We start from the raw sequence: 21,455 nt of genomic DNA, 5'->3' as shown, positions 1-21,455 counted from the left end.
ACCTTCCCCGGGGCAGGTGGGAGGAGCCTCTGCGCGGAGGGGGCGGGGCGGCCACGCCGATGGCCCGGGGGCACCCCCCCCCCCCCCCCGTGGGCTGCAGCGCGGCTTGGACCCGGCCCGGACTGCGGCTCCCAGCGGACCTCCCCTTGCTGCGCTTTCCACCGCCCTTAGGTGCTAGTGTGTCTGGCGCCAGCCCAGAGGCCAGGACGAGCGCTAAGGCGGCCGCGTCTCCCGCACGAAGCAACAGCGCCCCGGCCCGGAGCGCCGCGGGGCGGAGGCACCGGCTCGCGCGCGGGCGTCGGCGGCCCCCTCGCAGCCCCGCGGCCGCGCGGAGGGAGGAGAGCGGTTACCCCGGCGCCGGCACAGGACGCAGCGGCCCGGGAGCCTTCCATCCTTCCGAGTCGCGAGACGCCTGCAGGGATTTCTGTGCAAAGCCCTGCTCCTGTCACCGAGCGCGCGGCGCGACTGCCGGTGTGACGGCGCCCGCTCCCCTGGCTGTGCGAAGGATTAAACGCCGCCCGAGACGCCTCTGCCCTAAACGTGTTGGCGTCAGAGGCGGGGCTGCGGCGGGCGGGTTCGCCGGCCAGGGCGCGGCCTGAGCATCTGGGCGCCGGCGGCGGGCACAGCCCGTGGGGCCAGCGAGCGGCCGCCTCTCTGCGGAGAGCAGCACCCCCTCCCTCTCCTCCGACGCGCGTGAGCAGCTTGCAGAGGGCATCGCGTTGTAAAGGCCACGGCGATCCCGATGACCCACGGGGGCTCGGCCCGTGACCGCTGCCCACGGCGATCAGACCACGAGGCGGCCGTTTTAAGCAGCGTGAGCGAGTCACACACAGTCAGCTCATTATGAATCTCGCTGTCAAACCTGAAGCCTCGCCTTGTTGTTGGGGAGGGGCGGCTGTCTAAAGGGGGCGAGTGGCCCCAGGGTGGACGGGGCTCCGAGCCGTGAGGCCGAGGCTGGGCGCGGGGCAGCGGCCTGGGCCACTCCAGGAGCCGCGCTGCCACGCCGCCCGCCCAGCGAGCCAGGCCGAGCGGACCTTCCCGTCGCCAGACAGGAGGAGGTGCCGTCTTCCGTCCCTTTTCTGCCATGTGTGATCTTCAGTCTTTAGACACTGAACATGATCGAATACGTCATGTCGCAGTCACCAGCACCTGCCCGGGCCGTGTGACGAACACTCGGGCGGCGGCGGGGCGGGGCGGGCGCCGGGCGGAAGGAACACGTCAGCGTTTCTCCTTCAATGTGATAGTTTTATTTCAAAGAAAGTAGAAACGGAACAAAAACAACCGGTGTGTTGGGGGCAGGAGATTATCTTACAGTTTCAGAAAAGGAAGGGGAGCAGTCGCGTCGAGAAACAACTCAGCAGAGTGTGACCGCGCGCCAGGCCGCGGCGTCGCCATGGCCGCTCGCAGACAGCGCCGGGGGGGCCAGCGCTGCAGGCGGGGGCCCTGTCCCTGGCGTCACCATCAGCCGCTCTCTGGCATGAGCTACAGACCAGTCCCGCAAATGTGGTATTGATGTGAACAAACATTTGTTAGAGAAAGCAAAATAGCGATATGAACAGTATTTTCTAGAGTGCACATTTCATAGACTTTATTGTAGGGAGCTAAGCCAAAATTAGAAGCATCGGGCTGTCTTAACCAAGTGTGTTCTGGCTGAACGTGAACGTCAAGGCTTTGGAAGGGCTCCTGGGCGCAGAACGCGCCCAGAGCTGTGACGTCGCCTGCCGCGCCTGCGGAGAGGAGAAGCGGATGCACGAGATGCAGGCGCAGGCTTCCTTTGGTCTGGGGACGCTGATCCTAACACTCAAAGGGACGGGGGGGGGGGGTCACTCGCAGCTGTGACTGTCAACCAAACGTATAATAAAATTTAAACAGCTCCACGCTGGCCTGCAGGGGCACATGCGTCTCAAGCCCCGAGAGGCACTGTGCTGACCGCACCCCCCCCCAAAGGGCCGGGCCTGTCCCCGCTGAACGGGAAAGTGCCCGCGGGGGCGTGCAGAAGAGGGAGCTCAGGTGCGCCCGGCAGGACGGGGCCCAGGGGGAGGCGGAGGACAGGGGGAGCGGCCCGGCTCGCCCGGCCCTGCCTGCCTGCGCCCCGCGGCCCGGCCCTCAGCCCTCCGGCCCCTGCGCACGTGTCCACGGCCGTGCGCTTCCGGCAGGCGGAGCCCCTCGGAGCCGCTGCCGTCACTGCTGCGCAGGGGACGCCGTGCCCGCGGGAGCGGGGCCTCTCGGCGTCCGCCCCGTGCCACGTGTGGGACTGCCGCCTCAGGCCTCCTGCAGCTCGTGAGTCTCTCTTTGGCTCTGAATGACTGTGGCCGCCGGGGAGCCCTCCTGGGTGTAAATGACCATACTGGTCAACTGCTCGGTCCCCCCGGGGACCATGGCCTCCGCGCTGAGCGCGGCCCCGGCCTGCAGCAGCTCCTGCGAGCCCGTGGTCTCTATGACGGTGTGGGAGTATATGGCGGCCTCGTCCTGCACGCCCGGGGGCAGCTCCGTCACGATGTAGTGGGTCGCGCCCTCGGGGAAGCTGGCGCTGGACTCCTGGACCATGGCCTGCACCAGCTCCTCCGTCACGATGATCTGGGAGATCTCCCCGTCTGGCTCGGCCAGCCCCACGTGCTGCCCGTGGGCCTCTGCCTCCTGCATGACGATCTGCGGGCCCTCCCTGGCCAGCATGTGCACGGCACCCTCCTCGTTCACGATCACCTGCGTGACGCCTTCCTTCATGAGCTGGCCGGCCGCGGCCGAGTCGCAGACAGCGAACTGGAGGACACCCTGGACCACCTTCTTGAAGGCCAGCTGGGCACGCTCCTGCGAGGCGACTGCGGCCGAGGGCCGGACCACCTGGGTCAGCACCTGCATGGGCTCCATGGCGTCCGGGCCATCCTCGACGTCCTGAAGCACGTGGACCTCGGAGCCCACGGGCTGGGTGCTGGCAAGGGGCGCCTCTGGGCCAGGAAGCTGGACCAGCATGTCCTTGTGGCCGGCGCCGCCCTTCTCGTCGGGCCCGGCCCCGCCCCCCACGGCCCCCAGCTCAGTGACGGCACACAGCAGGGCGTCCAGGGCCGAGGCCGCGTCGGGCTGCGGGATGCTGGCCTCGCTGAGGTCCAGGATCTCCGGCTTGGTCCCCTGCTGGACCACGGCGCCCCCCGGGCTGAGGGGCTCGGCCACGCTGTGGGCCTCCACCGCGCCGCCCACCACCACCACCTGGGTGGCCGCGCCCTCCAGCGGCTCAGGCAGGCCCGGCCCGGGCGGCCCGCTGGGACTCGTGGCGACGACCTGCCCGTCCTCCGTGATGTGCACCACCCGGGCCACCTGGCCGGCCAGGGCCAGCGTCTGCAGCGTGGCTGCGGCTGTCTCCTCCAGCGAGGCGCCCAGGGCCAGCTCCCCGTCGTAGCCCTGCACGATGATGACCTGCTGGACACGCTCGGCCGCCGGCCTGCGGCCCCGCGGGGGCCGGTCCCCGGCAGGGGCCTCCCCCGCCAGCGAGGCCGCGGTGAAGGGGCTGTCCGTCTCCACGAAGGTGGCGCCGTGGCCCCTCAGCCGGCACTCGTAGGACTTGGAGACGATGCCTGTGGGAGACAAGGAGCAGTTAGAGCCGGGAGAACGCGCTTCAGCGTCGAGTCAGGCCGTCCTCGACAGCAGCCTCGCCGCGACCCCGCCGCGCGCTGTCGCAGGCTGGCCGCACGCGGGCCGGACAGCTCCGGGCCTAGCGCCCGGAACCACGGTCCACACACGCCCCCCTTGGCGGCCGCCGTCAGGACTTCTACGAGACAGTCCGTCACCGGGGACAAGGGAAGACGGCAGCAGTCAGGGGCATCGTCTTCTGACCCAAAGGAAAAGATCTGCTTAGTGTCCAAATGTTAGAGATGGCATAAATTTTTATTCGGCCAAGAGACTGAAGCCGGGCTTGTTAGATTTTCAAAATGTGCCTTCGACAGACACCGCTGCAGGACGGCCATGTGACAAGCACTCTGCGGGCGCCCACCATGACGCTGCCGGCACCGAATTTCAGGGCCAAGGCGGCCGCTGGCCCTACCGAGGGCCACAGCGGGGACTCGGGGTTCAAGCCTGTCCCACGGCTGAGGGGCTGGAGGCTTGGGAGGGCCCCAGCGTCACAGACGGAGGCCCTGGCCACAGGACCGGCACGGAGGGGCAGCAGGCCAGCGAGAGCAGAGGACGATGGCCGCTGAAGGCGGGTGGCGGGGGTGGTGCCGGGCTGGGGGGCACGCCGCCTCCCCAGCGTCCTCCGTGCCTGCCTGACGACCCGACGGGCTGAAACGTGGCAGAAAATCATCGCCTTCAGCCTCGTGAAGAGGAGACCGACTCTGGCCAGTTCCTATTTCCCTCTTAGAATCCCGAATCTTCTGTCGGGCGTCTCCCGCCCCCCGCCCCGCCCCGGGGGGAACACCCTTGCGTGCCGTCGGCGAGCACGCCACGTCGCAACGGCAGCCACGGGTCTGACACGCTGACCCCACGCTCGTCCACGTGGTCACCTTTCACAGAGCGCGCTGTGACACCCCGAAGGGCAGAGAGGGCTTCGGGGCGGCTGGCCGTGCACAGCCAGCACCCCTCACGCCTGCCGCGCCGGTGCCGACCTGCGAGAAGGCGCTTCTCGACGCAGAGTCCACGGACCCAGCGAGCACCCCCCGCCCAGGGTGCCGTGCCCCGGCAGGACCCCCAGGAGCGGCTAAGCGGCGTTCGCCGAGGGGACATGTCCAGGTTCACGCCGCGCCCCGGCGGTGGCCCCGGTCTGGACCGGCACCCTAAGCGCTGCGCACGTGCGCTCCCGGGCCCCGTTTCGCCTGCTCAGGGGTGCCGCTCGGCCGGCCCCGTTCTGCCCCGTTCTGCCCCCACCGGCCCGCAGCCAGGCAGCCAGGGTTAACGCCAGTCGCCGTGCCGCGGCGTCCTCAGCTGGCCAGCAGAGGGAGCCACCCCCCCCACCCCCGGGGAAGGGGCAGGGCGCAGAGGGTCTCCCCGTGGCTCGGGCCAGCAGGGCTGGAGCTCAGAGCTGGGTCCTGGGGACCCACTTTCTGTACCCTGTCCTTCCAGCCCCCGAGGCTGATGCCGGCGAGGGAGGAGACTGGGAATCATCCGTGGGCGGCAACAGAGACACCCTACGGTTGGCACTGCTCCCCCTCAGAGACGTCTCTGCAGCACACGTCTCGGAAAGATGCTGCAGTCACAGACTCTGAGGTCGGGGAGCGACCCGTGAGGTCACCCCAGACGGTCTCCAGCCGCAGAGCCTCCCGTTTACACATTCAGCAACCACTGAATCCCAGGACCAGTGGGTGCCCCTTGGGGCTGGACGGTCAGCGGCAGGCGACCCAGGCCTGGCCGTGCCCTCACTGGCCAGGCAGAAGCAAGCCAGCACGGCGGAACGGCGACTCGGAGCCTCCCGGGGGCGCCGGTGCTCAGGCCTGCGCCAGGCGGCTCACCGGGCTCCCACGGTCTCTGCTCTCTCCCCTCGGCCCCTCGCAGCACAGGGACCCGGGGCCACGACCGCCGGCCACCTGGGCTCCCTGGCCGCGTGGGCCCCACCCCACAGGTGCTGCAGACTGTCCGAGGCCACGCGGGTGCATGAGCGCTTCGGGGGGACCAGGGCTTTCCACCGACCCCCAGGACGTGGCGCGTGGCGCTGTCCCCCCCCCCGCCCCGCGTCACAGGAGAAACGTGGCCCCTCGGGAAGGATGAAGCTCATCTGGGAGACCAGGGGCCCTGGAGAGAAGGGCAGAGCTACGGTCTGCGAGCTCGAGCCTCACCTCATGGTTACGTCCTCAGCTCCGACCGCCCCGAACCCTCTCCCCGGGGAGGTGCAAGGGCCGGTCGGCCGGGGCAGGAGGCCTGGCAGGCGCCCACGTCCGCGCCCCCTCCCGTGCCCAGGGTCTTGCCGGGGCATGAGTGTGGCCATCCCGGGTCAGCGTGCCGTCCATCGGAGCCCTGGGTCGCTGTCTGCTGGACGCGCCGGGCCCCCTCCGCTATGCCTGCCCTGTCCTCCGCCTGGGGGTGGCACCCGCCAGCTTTCCTTACACTCTGAGCTCGGTCTGGCTTGTTTCTGTCCGTTCTGTCTTCCCTACACCCTGAACCTGATTGAATTTCAAGGTCATTTTCAGTCTCATTTAGAGCATGGAAAAAAAAAAAAAAAGGAATACGGCCACAAAAGTAAAGGAGGCAGCCTTCACATCACCGGCTCCCCGGCTCAGCATGGAAGAGGACATCCTGCCTTTACGTTACACACAGGAGGAGCCACGGCGGCTGGGAAGGCACAGGTCCCGGCCACACGGGGTCCCCGAGCGAACGCCACGTGCCGAGTCCAAGCTCGCCATCCGTGGTCTGCAGCTGGACAGCCTCTGGGGTGTAGAATTACCCCCCGAGTCCCTCGCAGCACTGATAATTACGCTGCTCTGAAGTACTTACTGAATTTGTCTGAGTCTGGAGGTGGGTTAAGCCACTGCCAAACCATTAAAGCAAACTACGTGGGTAAATACTGCTGTCACCACGGGGTGTGACGAAGCTTGTCACCAGCAACATCTTAACCTCGGCTCGGCTCCCCGAGCCGCTCCATCGCAGTTCATAAATGCGAGTGCAGGTCCATCTTTTGATTCAGCAATTTAATAACTTCGAGTGCTGTCAGTACTGCTTTGAAAAATGGCACCTATAAAATGTAACAGCCTCAATCAGATTGAAAAAGATTCACCCACTGAAGATTCTTCCATTTGGACCATAATGAATTAATGTAGAGCTATGCAGAAGTTCAAGTGTCATTTAAACTAATGTGAGTCGCTGCTGTAACTTTAAATTCTAACTGTGCTGTAACCAAGGATTTACTGGGCACGTCAACTTCAATTTTTGAGGTCTTTCTGGTAAACACGAACCGTAAAGCTCCCCAGTGCAAATGGCCGAAGGGGCCGGGCACCGGGGAGGCGGCGGTCTGTGCAGGCTTTCCGCCTGCCCGGTCTCCGTCACGGCCCCGAAGCCGCAGCAGCTCTAGTGGAGCAGGGACGCCCAGCCCGACGTGTGTATCGCGCTTTGCATTCATTCTCCAAAGACGACGTCGGATTTCAGCGCCACGGCAGCGGCTGAGCAGGGAGCCTGTCTACGGCAGACTTCTTTGCATCTGTTTCGAACAGGACAAGGAGTGGCTTTGCGTGGGAGGCGCGGACGGAGTTAGAATGCAGCCCGTGCCCGTGAAACCTCGCCTGGCTGCTCCCCAGCCTTCGTGAGCACAGAGGGCCCGCACGGCCTTCTCGAGGCCACGTGCACCGACCACTCGGCTGAGATGGGAAGGGTTTGCAGGGCTGGGAGCTCGTTTTGGGGGATGATTTCTAGGTGGGCTCACTTCTCCCGAAGGTCACCAGGAAGCGTGTTTCCCTCTTTTTCGTCCTTTTTGATGAGACCCTCTCCGAGGCTGAAGAATGCAGACCCGGGCGTGCAGGGGAGCCGGGGGTAAGCTGCAGACGCCGCCCCCAGGGCCAGCGGTGGCTCTGCCTGCTGCCTGCCGGCGCCTGGGGGCCGCGAACAGGGCTCGGCACCTGACGGCCTCCTTCCTGCGCGCCTTCTTCTCTCCTCACTGTCATCGTTTTTTCCCACAGAATAAATACCTTATGCTTTTGTTAAGCTTACATTTAATTAAAATGTACAGAATTTGTGCAGTAAACTCGAATGAAACAAATAAAACAAGGCCCCTCTCTTGAAGGCATACGTTGTGAATGAAAAATGTCATTACAGACTAAAAAATTTTGCAGTAAACAGGGCCTACAGAGAGAAGTTTCCTCTGTAATGACATCCATAAAATACACAAATGGCACTTTTAGTACCATCCTGAATATGGCATTTTCTGTGCTCTACACACAATCTAAATGGTTTGATCATAGAGCATAATACTCCATTGGGTTTATAGAACAATCAATGTTCCATAAAATGATGTATTTATCCAATAGCGGGCTCGGCGGTTACTGGCGGGTGACATTGCAGGACGCCCGGGCCCGGCCTCCCTGGCGGTGTGCGCGGGCCGTAAACTTATCTAACACCCCTTCGACAACTTCATCTCATCTGCGTCGAGTAATTTGTTGAAGCCTCAGCTTGGCTTAAAAAAAAACTTGTAATAAAAATTCATAGAATTTTCAGAGAATGAAAGCCGATGACAATAGAAAGGTCACATTGTGTCTCCACTCAAGGGGTCAAAGGTTGCCAGCAGTTCTAACACCGAAAGTAGATTTCATGCATCGCGTAGCAGATAAAGACGGCCCTGGGGAGACTCGGGTGGGCGGAGCGCCCGCCGCGTCTGCGGGAGCCACTGCGCCTCCACCGGCCAGCACGCGTCACGGACGTCCGGGCTTCTCCTGAAGCGTGTCACACGCCGGTCACTGCTGGGGTACGCCTCGGCGCCGTGCGGGTTTCGGATTTTATATTTTGGGAGGGCACTTAGGCTTGAAAAAGCTAGGTTCGCTCACTGTCCTAGTGAAAGCACCTGGAATACGATGCAATTAACAAGGGCATACTTTCTGTATAAAAACTTGGGGCACACATGACATCGTAATTCTTAAGCCACGTTTTCCTCAACTTCGATTTTTAGATGCAATTTTAACAAGGATGTTAAGAAATCATACTTGATGTCTATTAAAATGAAACAATATTAACAGATTATGCTAATAAATTAGAGCCATATTTTAACGTCATAACACCTTATATGCTTCTCAAGTGAAAGCAGGAAAATGACAAATTAAAATCCAATGAAATAGAACCCAGAAATTTCAGAGCAGGAAATAAATTATTCTTGCAATAGCAGTCACCAATATTCCGCCGGTGAAGTCGATAACAATAATTGCTCCATAATGTATGCATTTTGGGGCAACAACGGCGCCAGGCGCATCGCTGCAGGATGCCACCGGTGGCTCCCGCTGACCCTGGCCGCGAGGCGACCGCCTTCCCCTCAGCCGGGCTCCCGGGAGGGAGCCTCGTGGTCCCGGAGGAGGACGCCACCCGAGAGGGCAGCGGGGACCTGCGACCTGGTCTTCTGTCACGGCGCAGCTCGCAGTGACCTCTTGGCCTTCTGCCCCCACGCCGAAATGACACCCTGGCCATCGTGTCTGAGAAAACGAAGGGTGGTCAGTAGCATGTACCTACAATTTGCAAGGATTCGAAGTGTATTCTGGCCAGTGATAATAAAACCCAAGCACAATTAGAAATATTTAGGTTATTAGAGGAGCGAAATTAAAGTTATTTTTTATCTTTGGAATGGTCGTCAACCGTGACAGCTACGCTCGTGAGAGATGCTCCACACACAGGCCGTCCGGGGGACTCGGGCGTCTGAGCTGCCTGCGGGGCTGGCCTGGGCATGTGCTACACGGACCACGACGGAGGCGTCTGGGCGGGCGTCCGCGCACGGCCACACACGCACAAAAGGGGTGTGCCGAACAGTTCAGCGAGGTCCGCTCTGCCCACCATTTCCTGAAGGCCACTGTTTCCTAAGACGAGACGAGAAAACTTATTTTTCTCTGAAAAATTCACTGAAGGCCACGCCATTTCTGACTCTCACATAAGTTCAAATACACAGTTTGATGAGATGCACCATGTGCGGTTTTTACCAGCTACGTCCAGGGAGCCTGCACACGAATTGAGCTGGCAAAAGCCTTAGTCCTTTTCTTCTCGATTCCCATCAGCACTACATTTAGGATCGCCAGTGATTGGAGATAACCATATAAGACCCCTGAAAGAAATTCTACGATATTCAGAAAAAACTAAGAATAAATCTTCCCTCAAGTTGGAAACACATGAGCGGCCAGGCTCCCAACTTCGCCATGAATAGTCCTCATGGGCCTGGACATTTCCACGGGCGCTGAAGAGTGACAAAGAATAAAAGACAATGTTTTACCTTTAAACTCACAAACCCTGAGAAACTCTGCACTGTATCAGTCCCTAAGGTACACGTTATCGCCTCCGTGCCAACAGAACACAGCGTCCTCAGGGACAAGGCCAGCGGCCGACAGGGCGCTATCTAACATCCATAACCCTGACCCAACACAGGTGAGGCCGGAGGGGCAGGGGGCGCCGGCCGGAGGGGCAGGGGGCGTCGGCCACCGGGGCGTCCCCCAGGGACCGTGTGCCGCCTGCCCGCCTCTGTCTGCATCGCCACGGAGGAGGCTGAGCGCCCGAGGCCGCGCCGGGCTCTGCGGGAGACGCCCCGGCCCCGGCACGCTGTCCCAGAGCTCACGCAGGGGCGGCATGGGAGGTCCCCGCCTGGCGGAGGGCCTGGGGCAGGGAGGGCTCCGGAGAGGGCCCGGCTCGCGGTGCGGTGGCCCCGTCCCCGGCGTGGCGTGTGGCGCCGTGGTGGGGAAAGACGCAGGGCGGCGGCGTGTGCGGCAGGCTCGGGGTTTGAGCCCCGGATCTGCCTGTGCTGAGCGGCGGTGTCGGCACGTGGGGCCTTTGGGAGGTGACAAGGCCGTGAGTGGGCCTGGCCGAAAGGAAGGGCACCGAGCTCCCCGGCTGCAGGTGCAGCGGGAAGTCTGCGTCCCTAACCCGTCCTTCAAAAGCCACTCGAAAGGGGAAATACCACGCCCATGTATGTACAAAATCACAGCCAAAAGAGAAAGAAAACATCAATTTAAATTTTCAAGAATAATGACTGCGCACAAGCAAAGTTAGTTACTTGCAAATAAGTGCTTGCAAATAGCAGGGTCTCTTATCTTGTCATTTCAAAACAAAGCAAACATTTGAAACATAATTATAAAAATGTATGAAAATAACCTAGTTGACACTTTTAAAGGCACAGCACGTGACGGAGTCGGGCCGCAGCTCAGAGGCATGGCTCGCCACTCAGAAGTCAGGCTGAGGACCAGGCTCCCGGGGGAGGCCCGAGCCGAGGCCTCCCGTGGATTCTCCCAGCACCACGCGGCGGCGGGAGGCGGGGCTGGGCTGGAAATCGCAGGCCGGGCTGCTGCCGGAGCGCGGTGGTCCCAAGGAAGCGAGGGAGGCAGCACCCGGGCAGCGCGTGGGCGGCCGAGGGACGGGAGCCACGTCGAGTACAGGGACCCGGGGACCTGGACGGTCGAGGAGTCAGAGCCAGACAGTCAAGACCTGGGTCCTGGAGGCGAGACACAGGACGGCGATCCCCCCCCCCAACTGTCCCACGCGGCTTGTGGCTCGCCCTTCGCCTCCACCCTGGCGCGCTGTCGGGAGGCGCGGGCGGCCGGCGGGCAGACGCGGGGCTGCGGACATGCCAGGCCGCGCGGCTGTGCAGGTCCCGCCGCCAACGAGCACGCAGCGCCGGCGTTTTCCCTCTAGGGCGCACGGTCAACGAGGCGTGAGGCCGACGCCTGCCCCACTTTCTGCGAAAGCCAGAACACAACGCTACCTGAAGAGTGGCTTCCCCACGGGAAGGAGGCGAGGCAGAGCGCGGGACGCTCGGGGCCGTGCGCACCGACACCGGAATCCGCCCGCTCACCGCCGCCTCTGTTCCCTCCCAAACGTCACCGAGTCTTTTTCCGAACAGGTACGACCCACTCTTTCCCGGAGTCGCAAGACAACCAGAGCGACAGGACTGAATTAAGTCCTCACTTGCTGCCTGAAAGACACTCAACGCGGAATCGCCCACGGGCAAACCAGAGAGAGTGGCCCCGCGTGCCTCCGCGTCAGGCCTGTCCGCCCGGTCACTGCGCTCGGCCGTCTGTCTGACCCTGGTGAGCCAACAGTCGTCTTATTTCATTCACGGGGTGCTGAGATGTCAATTAGCAGAACCTATGCCATGAAAAGTATTAGGGAATATATGAAATGCGTAAGAGAAATTCTGGGAAGTCCAGCGGATAAATCCCACCCAGAAGCTGAAGGAAGAACTCCCTCCCCGGACAGCCTCCCCGGCGGGGAGGCGCCATCAGACACTGCCCTGCAGGACGGCCTCCCCGAGACGCTGCCCTGCAGGACGGCCCGCCCCACTGCGCACGGGGACCCGGCCTCTACCTCCCGGGACGGCCTCCCCGAGACGCTGCCCTGCAGGACGGCCCGCCCCACTGCGCACGGGGACCCGGCCTCTACCTCCCGGGACGGCCTCCCCGAGACGCTGCCCTGCAGGATGGCCCGCCCCGCTGCGCGCGGGGACCCGGCCTCTTAGCGTTCGGAGCCACGTCTGCTGTCTGGCTCCCGACAGCCGTTACTCCCACTGGCTAGAAAAGGACACCGTGTCATCCCCCCTTGCTGTGACAGCGTCGTCTTGCCGGTGACGATCAACCTTGCATGGCAACTTGCCCCGCATGACACATGCACACACAGCCCTGAAATGACACCTTGGCCGGCCCGCCTCCTCCCTGCTCTTGACGCTTTCTTAAAACACGCTTTTTATTATTTGATTTTTGGTTTTATTGTCCTACTTTTTGAATTTACTTATATGTAGAATTGGAACCTTAAATATTCTAAATGATATGCTCAAAATTAGACTGAATTTTGGATATCACCTTATAAACAGAGAAGGCTGCACTCCTTTGCAACCAGCAAAGAGGCCACCACAAACACAATCAATCTGGCCTCAACTTAGCTTGGACATAGTGAAGGAGCGAGGACCAGGGATATTTGGGAGGAGAACATCCAATCCTGATGAGAGACCTTTTAAGTTCACGCCCTCACAGAAAACGTGTACCGGGAGAGAAAAAAAACTTAAAAAAAAAGTCGGTCTCCGGTTTAACACCTCGGGCAGGGGTCGATCCGCCTGGCGCCCTGGTCCCTGCTCGGCCGCTCCGCGGCACCGCGCCCGAGGCAGGACCTCTCTGCTCTGCGCGTCACGCATTCCGAGGCCCGCCGGGCAGAGCCGGGACGGACCCGCGCCGACGGGCACGGCTGGGTGGTGGCCCGGCACTGCCGTCCGCTGGGCTGCGGCTTTAGTTTTAAGTATCGGAACTGCAGAGGGGGGCGGGGGGCCTGCAGGTCCCCGTTGGCCACTGGCCTTTCTGCCGGGCGCGGGCTCTCAGGACGGAATGCGGTGGATGCGTGACTCTTGGGGACAGGCTTAGTCCCCGGAAACCCCCCTACTGACCGGTCTCATGCTGTCAGCGTTCTCGAAGGCGATGGTGGAGCCGGCCCCTCCCCGCCCACAACATTCTCTTAGGCATCGAACGTGCCTCCACCTCTGCGGCGCAGCCGCTGTTATCGGCTCGGGAAACGATGGCTGTAGCGCCACAGCGCAGGCGGATTTCCAGCCTTCGCGTGGGGCCCGTGTCCCTGAGAGTTACTTCTGGCCATCTGGAGGGAAATTCGCAAGCATTGGAAGAAGCCGTGTTTACCCTGGCCGGTTCACTGCAGGCCAGCGTCACGCATGAGGACAGAGAACTCCCACTCGTGACGGTGATGGAAACGGACACCAGTCAATCATACAACGGGTCTACGGGCCCCGCGGCTGCTCATGCACAGGTGCCCCTCCCGCCCCAATCCATATTGACCTGCGATCCAGACACGAAGGCCCTTGGTCCGTTGGCATGACACCGCATCGATTACGCGAGACGCTCGACCGTCAAGTGTCCGTCCTCTTACACAGAAGAGGGAGCGGGCAGAGCGCGGAGGGAGCCGCGGCTGGCGGGCCCCAGGCTGCGGGGGTGACGGCGCCGGAGCCCGGAGCGGGCAGAGCGCAGAGGGAGCCGCGGCCGGCGGGCCCCAGGCTCTGGCAGTCGCAAGCAGCCGCGTGAACAGCACCGCAGAGAACAAAAGACAGCGACGATAAAATTGGCGCCTTTGTCTCACGGGCTGGCGCAGGCGGGCCTGGCAGGCTTCCGTTGTCATGGACCTTCAGCCACATTTCCCCTGGTCGCAGGCGAAGGAAGAGCGCCCAGGACGCCGGGGACGGCCGGTCCCTTTCCTGGATGCCCCAACGTAAGCCGGAACACGGATGTAAACACTCGGGTAGGTCGAGTGCTCATGCTCTGTGTCGGCAGCGTGCACGGAACGGTTCCGGTACTGGCATGCACCTCAGTTAAAATGGGTCGCTTTCCACGTGGAGTTCTAATCCCAAACTCTCTGTTGAGCCGGTCGCAGCCCCGCCTCGACACACACATGCATGCGCACGCACACGTACTTCTTCCCGGGTCAAGCTGAAAAGTGTCGCTCCTCACTCAGACGCGTACGCGACGTCCTGGCGGGACGTCTGCCCCGACACGGGTTTGGGCCGACGCGTCCAGACTGCATGTCGAGTGCGCAGTGACTGGTGTGAGCGCCCGGAAGGACTCCGACATGCAAACAAACCTCTGGGCTTGGTCCGAAATGTTAGGTACGTGCTGATCTTTAGCAGAAACTAGGAAATTTTAAGCAACACCACATGTCACAATCAGTGACAGTTTTCCTTTTCTTTTTCTTTGTCCAATAAACAGGTCAAATGTCATATGGTCTAGTCACAGCTGGCATATTTATATAATTTACTTAAAGTAGAATACAATTAACATGTTTATTTCGCACCACCTGTCTTAAACGTATCAATGGAAATCTTATTGTTACTAACAGTTCTCAAGTATGATTCTCAAGTTCTGGAAAAGGACCACGCAAATGATACCGATACGGGGCTCTTTAAGTTCAGATCCACTTCCTGATCAGAAGAGTTACCAAGGGTCGCTCCTAACACTGGAAGAATAAGAAATAACGAAACAACACAAATAAGCGTTAAACCGAGCAAACCGGACCAGTGTGACTGCGCCCAAGGTAACAGGGTCCATGGACGATACGGGATCGTCCAGGGGCTTCCTGAAATCAAAGCCGGAACTGCCAAGGAGTCTCGTTCCGAAGTCCTCGTCTCCTTATGAAAACAAAAATGAAATTCCCCTCCAAGGGTCTATATGCAAACAAGTTAATTCTGTGCACTGGTTCAAAGGGCAAGGCGTTTTTTACCCAAACGTTACAACATAGTCTTAAAAACACATCTCATACCAGTTCCATAAATTATGAACACTTTGCGTAAAGGTTCGGCCACTCTCAGCGGCAAGGACGTTTTCAGTGGTGTTTAATGCTTTGGCCAAGATGGTCAGTTGCCGTATTTACATATGTCAGTACCCTGTTACAGGAGCACAGAGGAGGCACCGAAGATTAAAGGGAAAATAATTCACAGCTGCTCCGCGGCTCTCAATGTCCAAAATAGCCTAACAGTTTAGCCATCTAAAAATTCTGTGACCGACCGTAAAGTCAGCTGGCTGCCATGAGCATGTGCTCATGCACTGACAGCTGTCGATCACACAGACTTGGCGCTGGCTCCCACGTCCAGACGCAGGCGCTTTCCTGGGCAAGTCAGGGCTGCTGCCCCTGGCTTAGATGACGCCGCGTCGGCTAAGGGCGGCTTCGACGTGACCACGACAGTGTCATGGCGGCCGCGCTGCTTCGTGAAGACGCGGCACTGGCCTCGATGCCACGAACCGCGCCACACGAACGGGGGGCCAGGGAGGGGTTCAGGAGCCGAGCGGGCTGGCTCGGCAAGCCTAGACTTGGGGGTGGAAGAAGGGGCAGGAGCACAGTCTCCATGACATGTTGCCACTTGGAAGCAGGGTCGCACGTCCCCTGCGCAGCTCTAGCGTATCGGAGGTGTGTTGTAACTCAGGAAGAATTTCCTAAAGACGAGAGCAATTCACACGTGAATACACACAGGAAAAGATGTGTATTCTATGTCAATAGTCACTAGGAAGATGCAAATGAAAACCGTGATGAAACGCCACGGCACACTCACTTGAATGGGTAACGGCAAGTGTCGGCGAGGACGGGGAGCCCCGGGAACTCTGCAGGCTGCTGGCGGGAGCGCGGAGCGGCACGGCCGCGCGGACACCGTCTGGCGGTTTCTCACCGTGCGGCCCCGCAACCCCACTCCTCGGGAAAGCAAAGCGTGTGTCCACACGGAGACCTGTGCGCAAATGTTTACAGTAGCTGTTTCCACAACCACGCGCGCCTGGACACCAGCCGAACGTCCATCCACAGGCGCAGGGATAAACCCGTGACGGCAGCTCCAGACAGCGGACGGCTGTCAGACGCAAGGACGGACGCGAGCCTCGAAGCCTGACGCTCCCGCCAGCGCCGAGCCCCGGCGTCCCGGGCTCTGTCTGTCTGTGCGCTGCTGTGGCCCCCGGGGTGCCCCCGCCAGGCCTGGCACCACGTGGCCACGCTGCCGCCGTGAGCACGAGGCTTGCATGTGGACAGCGAGCGTGCCGGGCGCACTCCGACGGGGCTAAAGGGGGGGCCCCCGGCCGCCCAGCGGTCACCAGGGCCTTCCGTTGGATAATACGGACTGTGAGCGTCGTGGACAGGCAGGGCGAGGCTTTCCTCGGCCGGCACTGCCGTCCCTTCCTCGCGATGCGATTTCAGGCAGGCTCGCGACTCGGCGGCAGGCTGAAACGGAAGCCGAGCCCCCGGCGAGCTCCGTGCGCTCGCACGGCGTAGCGAGCCTCTCTGGGCCTCAGTCTCCCTGTATCAAAGCAGGACGACGACCCTCGGCAGAGTCTCAGGCAGCAGGACCAGTGTGCGAAGCCCCCAGCACATGCTGGGCCACAGCAATGCTCCGCGCACGGTGAGCACCTGCGTCCCCCGAGTCCCTCCGGGGCCACGTCCTTCTGGAGCCGTCCTCGCTCCCACGGGAAACCCACCACCACGAGCGTGACCGGCATTCCGAGCAGGGCCTGGTGGCGTCCCCCGCCTGCTTTGCCCTGGCAGTTTTCTGAGCTGCTTTGCGCAGCAGAATGGTGCTCGGGAGGCTGTGTACTCGAAAGTGTAGGAAATGTGCTGCGGCGGCATCGACGTGGGGTCATTTTCACAGCGTCCGCTGGGCCCTGGGCTGTGCGGCGGGCGGCCCTGTGTTCTGACTGGCAGGGAGGGTCCGTCTGCAGACTCTTCAATGCACGGACTCGGCCGCAGGTTATTAACGAGTATGATGCTTAACGGTGTGATTACCTTGTGGCTGACACCAGACGCGGTCCACTCTGGACCCTGCGATAAGGTCACGGGTAAAGCTGCCCTGTGGCCTCGGAGCGGTGACGAGACGGAGGGTGGGAAGCCGGCCGACGAGGTGGGAGGCGAGAGGCCTGCACCCCGTTTTGCGTCAAGATCGACACCCATAATCTTTTTTCTTAAGAAACTAATCGTGGGCCGCCAGCCCCCGGCCATACAGTTCAAACGAGGTTTTGCTTTCGACGCGACTGTCCCAACCAACGCCCAGGGCCTGAGATCCGACGCCCACCTCCGTCCGCACCCCGGACTCCGAAGGCGGCGGAATGTGCGGGGCCCGCGGGCACGCCCCGGCTCACGCGAGCCCTCCGAGGGACGCGCCCCAGGCCGGGGCTCTGAGCGACGCCCGTGGACGGCGCCGCGTGGGGGACGGGCCACCAGGCACGGGGGGCGAAGGCCAGGCGTTCCGGGGGGGTGGCCGGGGAGGAGGCCGCGGCCCCCGTCGCCCCCGCCACGCGCAGCTGAGAGCCACTCGTCGGCCACAGCTCGCAGACAACGGATCCAGCTTATGAGAAAACTGTGATTTAGCCAAAAAATTTCCCTGGGGAGATGTACGAAACCGAGCCTTTTCTTTATGACTATGATTTTGAAACTGCATCAACTCGAATTACCATCAAAAGCCTGACATCAATTGTCAAGAAAGAGTCTCTCCATAATGGCTTACAAAGAAAAAGGGGGGGGGAAGAGCCCTTGGCACCTCTGTTTGGAAATCGGTTAAGAGATAATGTGCAAAACTAAAAACTTTCAAGTATTCACAAGATATAAAAAAAAATTAAAACAAATGGTGTGACAGCTGCAAATGCAGGATAACACCTAGCTGAATTACGGGGACGGTGCGCATAATTACTTTTCCCCGGCGCGAGGGCTCCGCGGACCGAGGTCCTGTCCGCGTCCCCGGCAGCACGGCTCCCGCGCAGTCACACGGGTCCCGCCGTCACGTCACCGCGCCTCTTTATCATCCGCACATCAGGAAGAATGATGAGGGGCGTCCCGCGATTCCAGCAGTCTTCCTTTGAAGGATCCACACGTTAATTACTGCGCTAATTATGGTTTTTGAATAACTAACTGAAGTAAGCAGCCTATGGGAGGTGCGGGCATAAACCTAAGACTGAGAAAATACTAGTTACTGAATCATCAGTGTAAACTGACACATCGAACAGGTTTAAAAGAAGTGGAAGCAGTAGATTTAAAAAGACAAGCATCTTCAATAATTAGGGCTCTGTAAAGCGAAAAGAAATGCTATTTCTTAATGGCAAGTGCATTTAAACTGCTATCTAAAGATCTGAAGGTAAGCCTGCTTAATTCACTGCTGCTTCTTTTGTTATTAGGAAAACATAATTGTTCCAAATAATTAGCACTAGAGTACATCACAAGCTGACAACAAAATTATAGAAATCTTCATATTCAGATCCCCCTAGCTGGCTATTGGGAGCAGTTTCTGATCATAACCCATTAGCTGAAGTGCTGAGTTCCTGACTGCCACCGAATAACCTCAGATATCTGCCTAAGTTAACAGCCCCTATTTATTCAGAGTTTTCTTGACAGTAAAAATTGCTTAGGATTTTTACAGCTGCCACACAAAAGAGCGGGGTTCGATGTGCGCACTCGAAGATTAGGGGATGCGATAATGAAACGTGGATTTTGAGCACACTCCCGACCCCTGGACCCCGGAAAGGAAACCTCGAGCGACACTCTCCGAGCCGCCCGCAGTGCCGCCCCGCTCCTCGGACGCCGGGGGCCCCGGCTCGCGCCCCGCAGGGTCCGCGTCCACGCGGCCTCTCGCGGGGTGCCCTTCCTCTCACACCGGGCTCTCGCTTCTTTCCTCTAGCTCTCTAATTATTAAGTCTTTTTTTTTAACATAATAATTAGTAGAACAATTCATGTTTTTTATTCTTGGAAAACATTCCCCTTTGTGGACAGGGTCAGAGGGACACGCCGGCTTGCTGCTCACAGTTCTGAGCGGGCTGCCCCGCGATGTGTGAGGCGCGGGCCCAGAACAAAGGGGCACGATGGAGATGGGAAGACAGTGCGCCGAACCACCCCCCTGCCAGAAATCGCCGTGCCAACCTCCCGCGGAAAAAACCCAGAGCCACGGGGACGCGTCTGCCCTGCTGGGTGCCCAGCCAGCTGCCGGGAGCGGCGTATTGATCACGGAACATGTGGCCAACGGAAACACGTTGGAATAACCTAGCCGTTCTGTCATCAGTAATGCCATTTGAAGTTACTTCGGAAATTCTTCCATGCTAACGGCTTAGCTGATAAACCCACAAAGCTTTATGTTTTATCCCACGAGGGATAACTTTGATTACTCTGGTAATTAATGATGCCAGAGAGTAATATGGATTCTCTGTTAAGATTTGAGTTTGAAGTTAATTAGTCTTCACGTTATGATTTGCTGATTAATTATGGATATTTAGTTATAAAGAGAGATGTTAATTATTAATCTCAAAAAAATCATCTAGTGTAATTAACTAAAACTTTGACATCAGTTAAAATTCCCATTGAGCATAACTTCCAGGATTATCAATTACCAAGGAAGAGCGGCGAGTGCAGGCCCAGGGAAGGGACACGTCCCGCTGCCGGGGGCCAGGCTGCCGGGGGGCCAGGCTGCCGGGGGGCCAGGCTGCCGGGGTCGGCGCGCGGCGCGGCGTTGCCAGGGCGCGCGGGCGCGCAGGTGCACACCGGGGTCTGTCCGGCAGGTTCTCGCAGCGCGAAAGGCGGCGCGAGGGGACCCGGATGGCGCCGGCCTGGCGGACGTCGGGTGATGTCTCGGCCTCTGCGGCGCTGCCCCGGAGACCGACGGCTTCGTTAGCTGCGGGCGACCCCGAGGTGACCTTCGGCGCGGCTGCAGATTTCTGCGCAGAAATCTTTATTTTCGGCAGCAGCAGCTTCTGCGACTATCAAGACAACGCGCAGCACGAGCACTAATTAGCGCTCTAATTCACACAACTTGAAACCACCTTTGTGGTTAAAAATTTTTTTCTGTCTTCATCTTTCCCCCCTCATCTGTCAGCAACACACTCTGTGTCACTGGAAAGCGGAGCGGGTGTGATCACGGAAAAGGGTGAAGCAGAAAGCACCGTGGGCTCAATCGCTGTCCTGCGACTCCCCCGGAACAGGCTCCGAACACGAATCTGTTTACATTCTCCCTAGATCATCTTGACAATATTTATTCTCTATTTACCTAAATGAGGCAATATGATGATATTTATTGCTCAGAATGGCTAAATATAGACTTTTCTTGAGCACTCAGTACCATAGTGGGAGGTTTTGCTCTAATCTACATCTTTAAACTGACAAGCTGGAGAATTCCTAATGAATGCCTCCTTTCATCTGGATGTCTGTGTGTATTTGACAGTATAAATATTTAGCGATATCGGAGTCAGCTTGTGATTTTACCCAGATGGACTGATTGACGCCTTAGCTCGACGTTGCCAGAGACAATCCATGTAGTTATATAAGCAATTTCCCTCTTACTTCCTAAGAAGCAATTAGGTGGCCAAAGGCAGCAACCCCAAAATAGTAGAAATACTTCTGGTATCAGCTGACAAGTCTGAGGGATAAATAAAATATGGTACTTAAATTATTACCACTTTACTTTCATGAATCATGGGATTAAAGCTTTCACTTCTAAAGTACATATAAATTGCAGGGTTTCTTATGTCTGTAATTTGCAAGAATCTAAGTTAAAATACCAACTAATCAGTCAGCTCACATTCACCTTGGGGAAAGTACCACCCTTTCTTGTCGTTTCTGTAAATTGCATGCCTAAGCACCAATGTTATTTTGAGAAGAAAAGTCGCTTGTTGTCAATAACATACATTGCAGTCTAGTTAAAACAACATTTGTTAAGATTTAATCGCAAATGTAATCCTCTTTTAAAGTTTAGACAGAATGCTCGCAGAAATTCAAGGGACAGATAATAAATCATGTTCCTCATCCAGAGTGCGAGCCAGGCAGATCTGATCCACTGAGGTATGTCGTTTCACCGGCCCACGGGAAGAAGTCTGCCCTGTGAAACAGTCCAGCTCCACGCTCGGGAAGGAGCTGGGGGACCCCACCCCGCCCACGTCGCGGATTCCTTTCCATCGACACTGTTTTCTACCACGCGAATTACAAGGAACATGAAATCAAAGATCACAGCGTTTTGCTCCTCGCCTCTGCAGTCCGGCTGCTCAGGTCGGCGAGCCCCCGCTGGGACACACGGTGGGCGTGCGACTCTGCACCCCGTCTCTGCGTCAGGCAGCTGCTGTTTAACCTCGGTTTCACACAGTGCGAGGTGCCGGCAACGACTGCGCAGGGACCTGCATGCACGCGACGCTCTGGGAGAGCACAGCTACACGTTATTGTTAGCACCAGCGGAAGTCATGCATTTCTGCAATGCCGCTGCTCCTCCCCCGCCGCCCCCCCCCGCCCCCTCTGGTTTCTCTGTTTTCTATTAACGCGTCCCAATCTTTGTATAACCCATGCGACAACCCAGCGAGAGGAAGGGCAGGCGAGGCATTATTCTT

General features: G+C 59.3%; 1 protein-coding gene across 1 annotated transcript in view; it reads right to left on the bottom strand.

Moving 5' to 3' along the window:
* Nucleotides 1–1,224: 1,224 nt before the first annotated feature.
* ZNF407 (zinc finger protein 407) overlaps nucleotides 1,225–21,455 on the bottom strand; it is a 333,803-nt gene continuing 313,572 nt past the window's right edge. Inside the window, exon 9 of the mRNA XM_016148401.2 lies at nucleotides 1,225–3,569. Within this exon, the coding sequence (XP_016003887.2) occupies nucleotides 2,263–3,569 (1,307 nt within the window). The 3' untranslated portion in view covers nucleotides 1,225–2,262. The remainder of the gene's footprint in view (nucleotides 3,570–21,455) is intronic.

The sequence above is a fragment of the Rousettus aegyptiacus genome, unplaced genomic scaffold, assembly GCF_014176215.1.
Source record: "Rousettus aegyptiacus isolate mRouAeg1 unplaced genomic scaffold, mRouAeg1.p scaffold_m13_p_12, whole genome shotgun sequence".
Taxonomy (NCBI): domain Eukaryota; kingdom Metazoa; phylum Chordata; class Mammalia; order Chiroptera; family Pteropodidae; genus Rousettus; species Rousettus aegyptiacus.
Note: the sequence above shows the minus strand (reverse complement) of the source record. Positions and strands in the feature narration are given on the sequence as shown.